Source organism: Tachypleus tridentatus, chromosome 12 (genome assembly GCF_004210375.1).
Source record: "Tachypleus tridentatus isolate NWPU-2018 chromosome 12, ASM421037v1, whole genome shotgun sequence".
Taxonomy (NCBI): domain Eukaryota; kingdom Metazoa; phylum Arthropoda; class Merostomata; order Xiphosura; family Limulidae; genus Tachypleus; species Tachypleus tridentatus.
Window position 1 is genome coordinate 11,704,801 of NC_134836.1, and position 15,533 is coordinate 11,720,333.

The 15,533-nt window shown below is 33.4% G+C and overlaps 1 protein-coding gene across 5 annotated transcripts in view; it reads right to left on the reverse strand.

Moving 5' to 3' along the window:
- Positions 1–1,163: 1,163 nt before the first annotated feature.
- Positions 1,164–15,533, reverse strand: part of LOC143234582 (protein tyrosine phosphatase domain-containing protein 1-like) — a 53,458-nt gene continuing 39,088 nt past the window's right edge. For all 5 annotated transcript variants that reach the window (XM_076472038.1, XM_076472039.1, XM_076472040.1 and 2 more), the window contains 7 exons: positions 14,583–14,698; positions 13,475–13,564; positions 9,309–9,408; positions 8,262–9,002; positions 5,525–5,626; positions 3,422–3,505; positions 1,164–1,810 (listed from right to left, as the gene is read on the reverse strand). In XM_076472038.1, coding sequence (XP_076328153.1) covers positions 1,469–1,810; positions 3,422–3,505; positions 5,525–5,626; positions 8,262–9,002; positions 9,309–9,408; positions 13,475–13,564; positions 14,583–14,698 — 1,575 coding nt within the window. In that variant the 3' untranslated portion in view covers positions 1,164–1,468. The remainder of the gene's footprint in view (positions 1,811–3,421; positions 3,506–5,524; positions 5,627–8,261; positions 9,003–9,308; positions 9,409–13,474; positions 13,565–14,582; positions 14,699–15,533) is intronic.

The following is a 15,533-nucleotide window of genomic DNA, read 5'->3' on the forward strand; positions in this document are numbered from 1 at the left end:
TATAATTATGATAAACACTTATTAATCGGAAAACTATAGAAAATTTACCAGAAACGTTTTTATATTTCGAACATTACGAACCATTCAACTTAAGAGAATTAACTTCGGACTTCAGTATTTCTATCAAGTCATCACATAACTTCAGCAGAAAAACTTACGTATGTAGAATAGAGCTAACTAGCATTCACGTCAAGTGAAGTGTATCAACATAAAAGTAATTCGCTCATTTTATCACCGTTGATAAAATATCCAGTTCCAGACAATACAGAAGATTGAATATTGTTCGTGAGTTTGTAAAAATTTTTTACATAAATAATTGTTTGTAATAAACGTTATTACAAATTGTATGCTTTTTGTATATCAAAATATAATTGTGTTAAAATTAATTATAACGTGTAAAAATCAACATTAATACAAGACCTTAACGGTTCACAACCATCTAGACTTTAAAAATATGTTATTCTGTTAGATTAATAAAAGGAGTTTCCTATCAATACTAACTAGTAGCATAAGCTGACCTATATAATAAAGTGGTTTACCTAATCTATACCATGTAGAAAACTGATATTGTTTTACTTACACAATATAATAGTGTAACCCTGATCTAAACGATTCAGAGTTTAAACATGATAAACCCGAACTGCTCTATCTTGATACCTTTTCCATCTAACATTCACGACTTCTAGCAAGTATTGTTGTACATTCATAATCCGGATTTAGCTGTATAGGAAACACTGCAAATAGACTATACTGATAACAATGATGTATTGTACGAGTTTAGGCCAAGAGCAGGAAACTTGTAATGCCTATAGCTTATAAGTATATATTGAATATGTCTGCGTGTGCAAAACAGTTGACTGAAACAATTTTGTTTGACTTTCAAGTAAATTCATGGATCGAAACAATCTAATAGGTTTTACTTTTATAGGTCTTTAGGACTAGTTATTGGTTATCTAGTGAACACATAATATTTAAATAAATGACAGTAAGAGAATTATTTATGGATTGAAATAATCAAATGGGCTTAGCTTTTATAGAACTTTAGAACTAGTTACTGGTTAATCTAATGTACACACAACGTTTAAAGAGATAACAGTAAAATAATTATTTTACCTCTTTCTCCTGTCGTAACACTTACTTTTGCTTCAAAACATTCAACGTTATGCAGAAACATATCACTTTATTTATAGTTGGGATTTCCTTAATATACAGACCGTCCGCTTCATTAAAACGATAATGCTTTGGGAACTTAAAATTTTCATTAATATAACGTAGCGCCATCTGGTGTACTGTCTTACAAACTGCAAATTCGACGAACTCGTGTCTTAATTAACATTTATTAAAATCGCGGGAATTATAGGAATGTTCTCACTCACTGTGTCTTACTAATTAATGGAAGCTTTATGGTTCTCGCACCGCCAGATGTCCAAACATAGTTATACAATCTCATATTTCTATCCAACATAGACTACCTGAGCACAGACCCAGTTCGTCCAATAGCAGTCGCCATGATATTAATTCCCATATAGAGGGCGTTGTTTTCCTCTTCATTATTGTTACTGTCATCTGGTGGGAGAATACCAGATACAAGACAATACAATCTGGTTATGAACCTAAGCACTTTTTCTGTTGTTCCCTCTCCCATTTTGGGCCATTTTACTCCAGCCGGTCGTAAGACTCCTCCTATTCCTAGACATTGTTGACTTAGAGCTGCCACCAAGCGGCGAATGACCTCATCTCGTTCATCCTCTATTTGAAGTCCTAGTCTCGAGACAAAGTGAATAAGATATTCTACTGTGTAGCGTGTACCCTGGTGATAAAAGATAAAATTCGTATTATAATCGATACAACTCAACGAAGTGGTTGTACTTAAGAGATGCTAGTAAGAATTAGTTACCGATTTTTTAACATGAGAGCAATTTAAATAAATGAACATATTTAGAAAACTTCATTAATTTTCCCTTATCTAATATAGAATTGATCGAATGACGTTTAGTTTGTATTATTTTAAAACCTCCTAATAAAAAACCGTTTCAATGCAAAGTAACCTAAGAGGCAAAGAATCGAACAACAGATTGTAGTGTAATAAGTCTTTAAACGTACTGGTAGAAATGCTTTGGCGTTAAATGGAGTTTTTTCCACCCTCCAAATTACATATTTTTAAACACGAAAAAAATATTATATTTTGGACGCCAAGAAGACTGCTCGTAAAATTTTTAATATTGACAGATTAATATTTAACTATAAATTACGACAAGTCATGTTCAATAAATAGCTAAGAGAATGCTTAACATATCTTCTTTGCATCTTTAATCATATCGTGAAAACTTTGTGTTTTCGATGCGAGAATATTCAAAACACAAGATAAGTTTCTGTGATCGTTTTTATAACTATTCAGATCAAACCATTTATTAATCACTAGGCCTTAAATATCTAACACAAACGTATTCAGAGGTTCTTACAATATCGTTATCGCTCTCGAAAAAGCGTATTGAAGTTTCAAAATTAATTACCAAGTAAGCTAGTTCTGTCTTTCTTGTTTGTTTAAAGTTAAGCACATAGCTACACAATAAGCTATCTTTGCTCTGCCCACCACGAGTATCGAAATCAGATTTTTAGCATTGAAGGTGTCACTGGGGGATCGACCTTCTTCCTTTTGAAAAATACATAAAACAAACTGCACTTTACAGGACACAAAATTTCAAATTATGTTTTGTATAATTAGGGACTCGGTTCGACTTGGTAGTTAGCATGTTGTACCACGAATCTGAGGTTTCTTTGGTCCGTTTCTGCTCCCCAACAAACAAACGTGCTATGTATTTTGAGGTCGTGTGTGCGTTATAAGTGTGAAAGTTAAATCCTATTACACTGGTCTAACTAGAGTGGCTCAAGAGTTAAGGTAGGTGGTGTTGACTATTTGCCTTCCCTGTAGTCTATCACTTTACAATTAATAAGGCCTGCTGTGATCACCCTCGAGTAGTTTCGCGAGAAATTTAACAAAAATGTTTATTCCCACATTCATTTAACCGGTATGGCCAGGTGGATAAGGCACTCTACTCGTAATCTTAGGGTCACGGGTTCGAATCCCGTTCGCACCAAACATGCTCGCCCTTTCAGCCGTGGGTGCGTTATAATGTGACGGTCATTCCCACTATTCGTTGGTAAAAGAGTAGCGCAAGATTTGGCGGTGGGTGGTGATGACTAGCTGCCTTCCCTCTAGTCTTACACTGCTAAAATAGAGACGGCTAACGCAGTTCGCCTTCGTGTAGCTCTACGCGAAATTCAAAGCACACCGTTTTACACCAATTGATTAATACGCGTTTCAAAATTTCTCAAAATGTAAAAGTGTTGAAAATTCAATGTTTCTTAACTTGTATAAATTAATTGTTGTATGTGCAACTAATATTACTTTTTGACTTACCCTGTCAAGACTCGTAAGGACCTCTACCGGCTTTTCTCCTCCAATAACAATGAATGTCAGGTCTTGTTTACTCAGAACAGGAACCTGGATTTGAATAAAATGAGAACATTGAAGTGAATTTGAAATGAGATAACGTTGAATTTCTGTGAAAAGTTTGGAAAAGTAAAGCGGCAGTCAACAAAAATGTATAAACTGAGTTCAATTAAACGATACATTAAAGATGAAAAATATTTTGTTCAGAAATAATATTTGATAATACCTAAAAAAAATTCAAACATAGTACACTTACTTTCGTAATAACACTTACATTTATAGCAAAAAAGTGTAATATAATTGCTTAATATAATTAAATATAATTACACTTTTTCTGAAATATTTGGAACACAAATACATTCTAACGTAAACTTTCATTTCAGATTATAGCAACTATGTTAACAAAACAACTATTCTAAAAGAAGCCTAGATTTTAACTAGGGACGGCACTGTATGGCAAGAAAATAATGTTCTAAACATAACCTACACTTTCACTATGGATAATAGTGTTTGTGTTATATTAACGATTGTTCAAAAATATACAATTTATTTTTCAAACCATTTGAATCTCTGTACTATCAGTTACGGTTTGTGTTTTAGTGAAGGTTCACAAAGAAGGTGTAAAACGTAACGATGGGTGTCTAATTAACTAAAAACAAAATTTTGGTGTTGTAAGGTCGTTGATTTTTCTTGTATTAATAACTTCTATACACCAATACGCACTATAGAAGTTATATAATGAGTATCTGTATCAGCAAAATCACGTTATAACTCATACCTACTAAATTTGTTATCGACGGTGGTATCTGTATTAACGAAACCATGTTCTAAAATAAACCTTCACTTTAATTACGGACGATACGACCTGTGTCAACAAATTTACATTTTAACTCAGATGTACCGGTTTTGTTATAGCAGACAGTCTCCGGGTAAATGAAACTACGATATAGGTCGGGCGTAAAATTATATTAAGTACTGTATTTATAAACAAATACGGGTCCTACCTTAGGACTGATGGCTTTCATTACAGATTTAAGAATGTTTTGTCCAACTCGCTTGCAGTTTGAAATACAAAACAATAAATTCACTCTGCAAAACAACTTTGAAATCAAGTTTGGTGACTAAATATGCCCATTAACTAGTAATTGGTTTACTCAATACTTAGATGCAAATTCCAAGTGAATATTTTAGAACAAATTGGAGAATACAAATTTTACGCAAAGGATATCTTCTCTTCAACTTCAAAATTCTCGCTAGCAGCTGAAATGACAGAATACGTTAGGAATCCGATGCTCATTACAATACTAAAATTATTATTTATCCTCTGTTTATAACTTCTTTAAATACAACATAATTTCTTTTTCAAAGTGTCTCAAAAAAGCAAATTTCAAAGTAATCACATAGAATACATTAAAAACACTTACATTAAAGTTAAATATCTACATACAAATTAAAAATATAAATAATTAGTCTACTGTATTTTCTCGTTATTCTGATTATCATAAGTTTTTCACCTCATACCATTTCAAACTTAACTCTATATCAGACAGAACTTATAGCTCAGAATTACTGAATAATAGGGGAAAATGGTTTTGTTATATTTGTAGCATTACATTTTAACAACGCTCATTCATTTCCTAAGCGTATTTAGTTGGTGTTAGACTTTCATACTGTTAATGTTTTGTCGTTTAATTCAAAGCTACACAACAGGTTATCTGAGCTCCACCTTCAATGTGAAAAGTTAATCTGTGAATGTAGCAGATGCAGTGAAAGAAGTTAAAATAATAACAAATTCTTAAAAAACTCGACGATAAATGTTATATTCACCAGGGTAATAATTTAGAAGCATCTAAACTTAAGCAATGTAAAAAGGGCTTTTACGATTTTACATTTAACGTTAGTAATAAATTAAATTGATTCACCAATGAAAATTCCTAATCACAAGTAATCCATTACAGGGTTTTACAGCTTCTGAAGTTTAATAAAGAATGAATAAAAATAATGTTGATGAGGTAGAGAAATGTTTTTGTTTTTTGTTTAAACATAATAATAAACGAAAACTTTAATTACCTTAAGATGCTCCAACCAGCTCCAAAGTAGGCCCACCAATAACAACAAGTCTGTTTCTGTTTTCAGTCTTTCCCATGATGACCCTCTGCTGTTTAAATCTTTCTGCAGAAATTATAATATTTATGGCCTACTATTAACCTTAACAGAAACTGTCACATATAGACTACTGATTTTTTATTCGAATATTTTAAACATTATAGTACCAGTTTAATCGCAACAATTAAACTGAGTTTTTGTTTTTGCTATTAACATTTTAAAATATGTATACAAAAATCCAATGTAAAGTAGTTTTGTCTTTCTTAACACAGTATAAAATCAATAAAATGATATTTCAAAAAATAGCAACGATCTAACTGCATAGTTACTCTGGAAAAAAGCAAAGTAAAAACTTTTGAAATTATTTTCTCATCTACTCCCCATAATTAATCAGAGTTATTGAGTGAGATATAAAACGTATACGTTCATTGAAGGTCATCAAAACAATAAAGTTATACTTATAAAAGCAAAAAAGAAAAGAAAAAACTGTTTTGCAGCGAACTACTCCGTGGTTTTTGGACCAACCTCAACCAAACTTGGCAGGATGGTACATTTTATCAAGAGATATGTCATAGAATAGTTATTACTCGCCTCACTCATTAAGGATCACGAACACAACAAAAATACGTTGGTTTAGCTAATGACTCCATATTTTTGGGCCAATTTTTTTCTTAAGCATTTCTGTTTTGAGTTTTTGTGTTGTTTTGTTTCGGAATGTTTTGGGTTTCTTCATTAAAAATTTCAACCAAAGTACAAGGTCCGACTCGTAAAGTGTCAGGGTTACATCTGAAATCCATTGCTTTTCACATGGTAAATTCTGTGTTGGGTGTTCGAGAATAGGGTCATTGACAACTTTATCTTGACTAAGTAGGTAGAATTTCTAATCAACAGACACTGAGGCTGTAAAGAGGAGTTAGTAAAAGTAATAAAGTAATTTCTGTAATGTGGAATAAATAGGTGTGAAATAAGGTAGATGTTAAAATTATGCCTGCAAATTCAAATTATTGATTTATTTTATTAGTTTAAGCCCTACATCTAATCCTTATGTCCCAGGATATAAGAGGGTGCCTCAGCTCATTTCTATTAACATCTCCTTCCCGTTTAAATTGCACATATGCTAATTTATGTCTGAAACCTCTTAAAAACATGCCATATTGTGGCGAACGTTATGTTTATTGTTTAGTTATGTAGTTTTTAGGCCTAATACAAATTATATGACATTCTTGCTCTGCAAAACAGGGCAACCAACTCCTGCTGCTTTTAGTATTAGTGAAAAGAATTGTACACAATCCTGTTCCTAATAACGTAACAGCTCCAAAGTAAATAGAATAAATAAAGTTAAATATTTAGAAACCATTTCATGCAGTTGCTTAAATTGGAGACCCCATTATTAGATTAAATTTTTAAAAATGTAGAAGTTAGTATACTTATCTCTAACAGTTTGAAGATTTTGTCGTCAGATAAATTAAATATATGATACTATAAATTAGTTGACTCTATTGTGCAATATGGAATCATAGTATGGCCGTTGACTCAATAAAAATGCAGTTAGTCATATTGCAGAAGAATATAATAAGGATAGTGCTTCAAAAGAAATAACTGAAACCGCCTAGGCCTCTGTTTAAGAAACTGTCTGTATAAAATATTAAGGAGATGCTTTTAAAAGTGCATTGATTAGACTGAATAGTGAAAGACACCTGGTAAAGTAGCTAGATTATTCTGATTAAGGGTCTGTGTGACTTACCTGAGAGAAGAAAAACAGTAGGACTTAAAAATTGGCATTTTTTGTGTGTGAAACTTTTTAGTACACTTCAGGAACAAATACGTACAATGAATAAACCAAAAGAAATAAAAAAGAGTTTAAAAGTATTTTATTGATCTGAATTAAAATAAAAGGTGGATAAATAATTGGAGATAATTGCATAAATTATAATGTTAAATAATAATCAATAGAAGAACCTTTACTTTTATAAATAATTAGGTAATTACCAATCCACTTTAAACAGTATCTGTTGGTAAGTATTTATTTAAGAGGCAAGCCTAACTATATTAAAGTTTATTTTTTTATTTGTTGTTGTTTTTTATTCAGAAAATACATACGTTTGTATGTAGTTATACTGAGACATTCCGCAGCACAGGGAGCTAAGCTCTAAAGTGGGAAGTAATTTCCAAATAATTTTATTTCCACGTTAATAATGTAAAATAACCCAACATACGACTATGTAAAAAATGAATAAAACTGTTAAACAAGATTCCCAGAGCCAATGTCACGATAAAGTGACTTAAAACAATATGTCCTGTAAAAGTACGTTCAAAACTTTCTATTAAAATGAAGGTAAATAACCTGTAGGTTAAATGGTTTATTACAAATGGTTAGTTAAATTAAACACGACTGAAAAATTTATCACAAAAGATTAGCTAACTTACATTTGGACTGAAGAATCTGTAACAAATGGTTGAGATTCATATCAGAATGTTTCTCATTAACGATACTGTCGATAAAAACCGAGAGCTCACATAAACTGAAAATTTCTTTAAACTAATAAAATAAAATACTTTCATTATTTTAAATTTCAACAGTAATTATTTGCTCTCCATTACAGAAAGTATAACATAAAGCGCTACAGTACAGCATGAAACTCCTGTTTAAAAGATAGACTCAAAAAGTTTATAGAAAGAGAAAAACAAAACTACATTTTACCTGAAAACGTTTTAATGCAACTGTATGCTCTTTTCCAAGCATACTCTGTTCTTCCATGAGCGCCCTGACGATGTCTTTGGTAGTTACACGAGTGCAGAGGTTTGATGTTTTTTGAAGTGATTTGAATTCCGACGTAGACGACAGCTCCTGGTAACAACTGTTGGCTGACAAGTTTGCTTTACTATGGTATTCCACAGATTCGATACTTTCATCACTACTTTCTGGTTCGAAATCAGGGGTATACTCTCTGCCCCCAACAGTTCCCACTGTTGCACCTGAATTCTGACTAGAATTGAGAGAACGGTCGGAAGAAGTCACATTCACGGCAGTGTCTGCGGTACCTGGAGGTGTTGTGTCTGAGTGTTGATAGGAGGGTTCCTTTCTTATAAGTGGTGACTGAGTTTGAGGTTTTGTATATCTAGACTTTGTACACGATGGCCGAGGGTTATGTTTTCTGGTTGTAATCCCAGAACCCTCACTACTGAAAACATGGTTGGGTGGATCTTCTACCCACTCTTGCTGCTGCTCAGATGATACCGAGCTAGTAGCAGTAGTAATCTGAGAAAACGGGCGCCAATAATACTCATCCGGGACTGAGGCTGCCAGAAAACTTGTCCAAAAACCGTTCCGTTCACTAAGTTGATACCGAATCAGGTTGACTAAAGTAGGGACCGTTCTCTTCTCATTTCTGTTATTGCAACCACTCAATTCGAGAAGACGTTCGCAAACCATGTACACTATCTTAAAGAAAATTACGTTTTGTATTTTGTGACTTAATAGCTAGGTTTTTATATAGATTACAGAAATAAGTAAACACGCGAAACTCACATTTTAGACATTCAATGAGTGATGAATCTTTTTACTTGTTTATTTTTAAACATTTTAACTTTCAGTGAAATTACTAGCAGTTGAAGCACCAAAGAATTACTGAATCGCCGAAGAAAAACAGATTTCTCACATTTTAACAACTCAAAAACACCTTTCTCACATCTTAGCAACGTGAAACGTAATTTCAGCTAAATATTAGATGTAAAATGAATATCTTACTTTGGGAATATACTTGAGATGTCTAGCCTCGTAACCATGAAGCACTTTTCTTTGTTGGTTTAGATACTGGTTCAGAGAGAAGGGATGAGCATTAGGTATCCTGAGATGGAACAAAAATGGTGCCGTTGAAATCTTTTTTTCAGTATATATAAACGATAAATTCCAATCGCCTAGAAAGTTCTAAGATTATAAATACGACGTTCCATGAACCATTGTTAGGTTAGTTAAACAGTGAGTTGTTTTCAGACAGTGGCGGCGCCAGGATATTTTCATTGGGGTGCAGGCTGAGGTAAACTGTGGAGGGGCTTCCCAAAATGCCATCAATATGAAGTATAGATGGTAGATTATAATAATGTAATTACCAAGGTACATTTCAGAAAAGTGTACTATTTTGAACTGCATTTTCAATGCAGTTTTCATTGGAAACTCATACTCTGATTAATAATTCATTATTACAAATTAGAAATAATCTGTTTATGAAAATATACATATATGTAAAAGAGGAAGCTCACCTAAATTCCACCCAAGGTAATACATAATAATAAAGAAAATCAAGATTAGCTTAGATTGAACATTTAATATACCATTAAGAGTAAAGCTACAAATCAAAAGAAATATAACATAAAGACATAGTTTACATAGCAGAAACGAATTATCCCATGTGAAGTTAATACACTCTGAGGAAAAGTAAGGTCACTATCAGGCTAACTATCTTTCATCATGTTCTGTTTATAGTCAATATTACTTCAAAAGAATGCGCCTGTTCTGTTGTTACTTGAAATCAACGTGGTTGTTTAATCTTCGTCAAAGCTCAAGATAGAATGGCATTAGACAGGGAGCAGCAATACAGTGCATGAGTTTCAGTACATTCAGTACGTTGTTATGGGATGCATGACACATACTTCTGTCTTAATGAAGACGTCGAGTTCTACAGATCTATGTCTCTTTGATGTTAATTGTTAAGCAACAACGACGATTGTGTTTTCCATATTTTATGAATATATGTAGGTAACAATATTGGGGGCTGAGGGGTTTCCACTGGACAGTTGTATGTTTCCAAGGTACAGGCCTTATTCAGCTAGCATGTTAGCTGTTAGTCACTTGTTTGTACAAGTAAGTTGATTTTTGTGCGAGTAAAAGTTATTTGTATACGGAACACAAGCCCACAGCAAATTTACAGCAGTGTACAAGTATTCAAGTTTCTAAATATGTTAAAGGAAGACAAATTAATTTATTATCGTTAAGTAAGCTCAAAGTTGAGCTTGTTTGTTTGTTTTGAATTAAGTACAAAGCTATACAATGGGCTATCTGTGCTCTGCTCACCACGGGTATCGAAACCCGGTTTTTAGTGTGAAAGTCCGCAGACATACCACTGTGCCACTGGGGGGCGAAAGTTGAGCTACTTACATCAAAGTCCATCAGCCAAAGATCTCCGAATTCTAGACTTTAACATTCGTTTAATCCTTTAAAATGATAATGTTATTATAAAATGAAATTTACAATGACTCTTCAACCCAAATTCAAATTTCATAATGACTAGCACAAATTTTACAAAACTCTAAATTTAACTTTTAACTATTTTTATCATGTTGGGTATTGAAGTAACAAATTAAAACGTTTGAAACTATGTTTTTGGCTCAATAAAAATTGTCTCTCTAACACAATGAACAAAAAACAAATCAAAGGATTTATGTAAACTTCATATGCGACAGTGGCGGCGCCAAGGGGGGCTTGAGCCCACCTCAGCCCCCAATAGTGTTACCTACATATATTCATAAAATATGGAAAACACAATCGTCGTTGTTGCTTAACAATTAACATCAGAGAGACATAAATCTGTAGAACTCAACGTCTTCATTAAGACGGAAGTGTGTATCATGCATCCCACAGCAACGTACTGAATGCACTGAAATTCATGCGCTGTATTGCCGCTCCTTCTGTAATGCCATTCTATCTTGAGCTTTAACGAAAATTAGACAACCACGTTGATTTCAAGTTACAACAGAACAGGCGCATTGTTTTGAAGTAATATTGACCATAAACACAACATGATGAAAGATAGTTAGCCTGACAGTGACCTTACTTTTCCTCAGAGTGTATTAACTACACATGGGACAATTTGTTTCTGCTATGTAAACTGTCTTTATGTTATACTTCTTTTGATTTGTAGCTTTACTCTTAATGGTATATTAAATGTTCAATCTAAGCTAATCTTGATTTTCTTTATTATTATGTATTACCTTGGTAAGCTTCCTCTTTTACATATACGCATATTTTCATAAACAGATTATTTCTAATTTGTAATAATGAATTATTAATCAGAGTATAAGTTCTCAATGAAAACTGCATTGAAAACGCAGTTCAAAATAGCACACCTTTCTGAAATGTACCTTGGTATTTATATTATTATAATTTACCATCTGTACTTCATATTGATGACATTTTGGGAAGCCCCTCCACAGTTTACCTCAGCCTCCCTCCCCAACGAAAATATCCTGGCGCCGCCACTGATATGCGACTAAAATGACAAAATACTATGTTGTATTATCATTTTGTAAAAATGTTATTTTGCAGTTTATGTTTAACTTAAAAAACAACAACTTATGTTTGAAACATTGTTTCTTTAGAAAAAGTTAAAAGAAACAACGATATTTTAAATTATTTATTTAAATCTTTGAAGAATAAATCAACGAAGAAAGAGGTCGCTAAACATTAAAATATCGCACTACTACCTACACTATATGGCCAAAAGTATTTGAACACCCCTTCTAAGTAGTAGGTTCGGCTACTTCAGCCACACCCATTGCTAACAGGTGCATTAAATCAAGCATACAGCCATGCAATCTCCATAGGCAAACATTGGCAGTAGAATTGGTCGTACTGAAGAGTTCAGTGACTTTCAACTCGTCAAATTTCTGTCCCGGTGAACTGTAAGTGCTGTTATTGTGAGGTGGAAACGTCTAGCAGCAACAACACTTCAGCTATGAAGCGATAAGCCACACAAGTTCACAGAATGGGACCGCTAAATGCTGAAGCGCGTACTGCGAAAAAATCGTCTGTCCACAGTTGCAACACTCACTACTGAGTTTTGAACTGCCTCTGGAATCAACGGAAGATTCATGAAATGGGTTTCCATGGCCGAGCAGCCGCACATAAGCCTAAGATCACCATGCGCAATGCCAGCTGTCTGCTGGAGTGGTGTAAAGCGCATTGCCCTTGGACTCTGGAACAGTGGAAATGCAATATCTGGAGTGATGAAACACGCTTCAGTATCTGGCAGTCTGACTGACAAATCTGGGTTTGGCGGACGCCAGGAGAACGTTACCTGCCTGAATGCATAGTGCCGAATGTAACGTTTTGTGGAGGAGGAATAATGGTATGTTTTTCATTTCATGGCTTAGGCTCTTTAGTCCCAGTGAAGGGAAATCTTAATGCTACAGCATACAATGACAGTCTAGAGAATTGGGTACTTCCAACTTTGTGGTAACAATTTGGAGAAGGCCCTTTTTCATTTCAGCATAATAATGCCACTGTGCACAAAGCGAGATCCATAAAGACATGGTTTGCCGAGGTGGGTGTGAAAGAACTTGACTGGCCTGCATGGAGCCCTAACCTCAACCCCATCGAATACCTTTGGGATGAATTGGAACGCCGACTGCGAGCCAGGCTTTCTCGCCCGACATCAGTGCTCGAGCTAACTAATGCTCTTGTGGCTGAATAAGAGCGAATCCCAACAGCCATGTTCCAAATTCTAGTGAAAAGCCTTCCCAGAAGAGTGGAGGCTATTATAGCAGCAAATGGGGAACTAACTCCATATTAATGCCCATGGTTTTGAAATGAGATGTTCAACAAGCATATATGGGTGTGATGGTCGGGTGTCCACATACTTCTGTCGGGTGTTCAAATATACTACAAATGCCATGTAGTATATTTCAGAAATAATTTACACAATAGAACTACTTTTGTTCTTGTTTTTACATTAAGTACAAAGCTACACAATGTGTTCTACCCACCACGGGTATCGAAACCAGGATTTTAGCGTTGTAAGTTTGCAGACATGCCACTGTGCCACTAGGGGACTAGGACTACTGAACCTTATATTCTATTTCCATATAAAAAGAAATCGTTCCCATGGTTTTAGTGTAACATACAAAGCTAATACTTACACGTGTGGATACACAGTCAGAAGTGGTATGACAAACTGCGCAAATTGCTGAACACAAATAATTTGTCGTCTTGTCTGTATAGCATTAGGCCTAATATAAAAAAAATAATTTATTAATCATATAATATGTAGAGAATTGCTTGTTAATAGCTTAAATAACATATGAAACATAATTATATATTTTCAATTCGCACTTAAAGCATTTTCATTTTCTTCTGGTGTTTTCTCCTAATCAAAAAATTCTAAATAAGATTAGTTTAACAGATGCGTATTATGCTTCAAGTTCACATATGAAAACATTAACAACATGTTAGACGAAATGCGTAATTTGTGAAAAGATGATTAAACAAGTATTTAATGTTATTAAAAACAGATTAAGCAAGAAATGGAACACATTAGGTATATAACCATGTATCGATACATAATTTACACTTTAGCTTTGTAAGTTTGCCATTATTATATCTGATATGTTGGACTTTCATGATCGAGCGAGAAATTTTTCATAAACCAAAAAAGATAACAAAAGTTGGATTTTAAGTGTTTAGCTTCCATTTTTTGTAGTGTGTTTCTTGAATAGTTTAAGCATAATGTTTTCTTCTCATTCTAAATTATTAACCAATAGATGACGCCACACGATCGTACTTTTACCACTAGAAAATTAGAAGACAAAAATGTTAGGCATATATTTATATAAATATGCGCTATTACTAAGAGCATCCGAGTTATACGAATAGAACTCATTATACAATAACTGCCTATTAGTATGTTAACTTTGTTGTTAAGTGTAAAAGTTCTCGAGCACATCGCTATTAATTGTCCTTTGTACGCCCGTAAAATTAAGCTTCAGTTCACAAAACAAATTTTATTATTTTTGTATTTTAAAATGGGATCAATATATTATTTTGATGAAGGTATCTGTATATAATGCCTTTATTAAGTAATAGTTACTGACCATTGAATGCAGACACTTAGAATAATGTAGACGTGTTTAGAATAAGATAATGTTTGCCTTATAATGTGTTGCTAAAAGTTAAACAAAAACAAACTTAAGAATAGGGTATTTTAACGGAAATGTAAGACATAAATTTCTATTAGATCTAACATCTCACCTTTTGATCCGAAGATATCGAATGGCGTCGTTAGACTTACATCGCAGGACAAAAACGAGATAACTCGCTATTAGAACACCTGTACGACCAAGACCAGCGTGGCAATGGATGGCTACCTATACAAAAAGAATTATAAAACCAGTTAAGAACGGTTATAACATACGAGAAAATAACAGTAGCTCTTGTCAGTAATGTCTTTATTGATTTTGTCTTTCTTTACACTACAAGAAGAGAAAATACATTAATAATTTATTGAGTAACAAACTACAAAATATAATAAAACATATATACTTGAAGGTTTTTCATACAATATTTTACTGTTCAAAAGTGACAGGTTAAGTTTTTGTTAGCAGCCTTCTTTGCCACATTCTTTCGTACAGCTGTTTCTTATATTACTTATAAATTATATCGGACGAGTCTCCCATTTATTAGGTTATGTACAAGGTTTCAAATATCATAAATTTGATACATATTAACATTTAATTAACTTCTACATTCAAATTCAAATATACGGCTATTAATACACACAATTTTCTTTTTTAACACAAATATATTTTAATATACAAACAAAAAACAATACAATTTGTGATAACGGTTATTACAAATGATGGTCTATATACGAGAGTTTTACAAACTTACAACAAATACTGAGTCTTATACCTGGTCTGGAACTGAATATTTTATAGACGTTCACGGTGAGCAAATTAATTCTTTGGTGGTAAACTTGTACACTTCTTTTGAATTCAACACTATTCTTGTTTGGTCTCACACCTTAACAAGCTGACTTTTTTGGCGAAGATATTTAATGTTCTCGTAGAAATAATAAAGTCCGAAGTAATTCACTGTAGTTCAACGGTTTGTAATGTTCGAAATTTGTAAATGTTTGTGGTCAAATTCTGTAGTTTACCGATTAAGAGGCGTCAAGACAGTTATAGTTCCCGAGGCCTATAG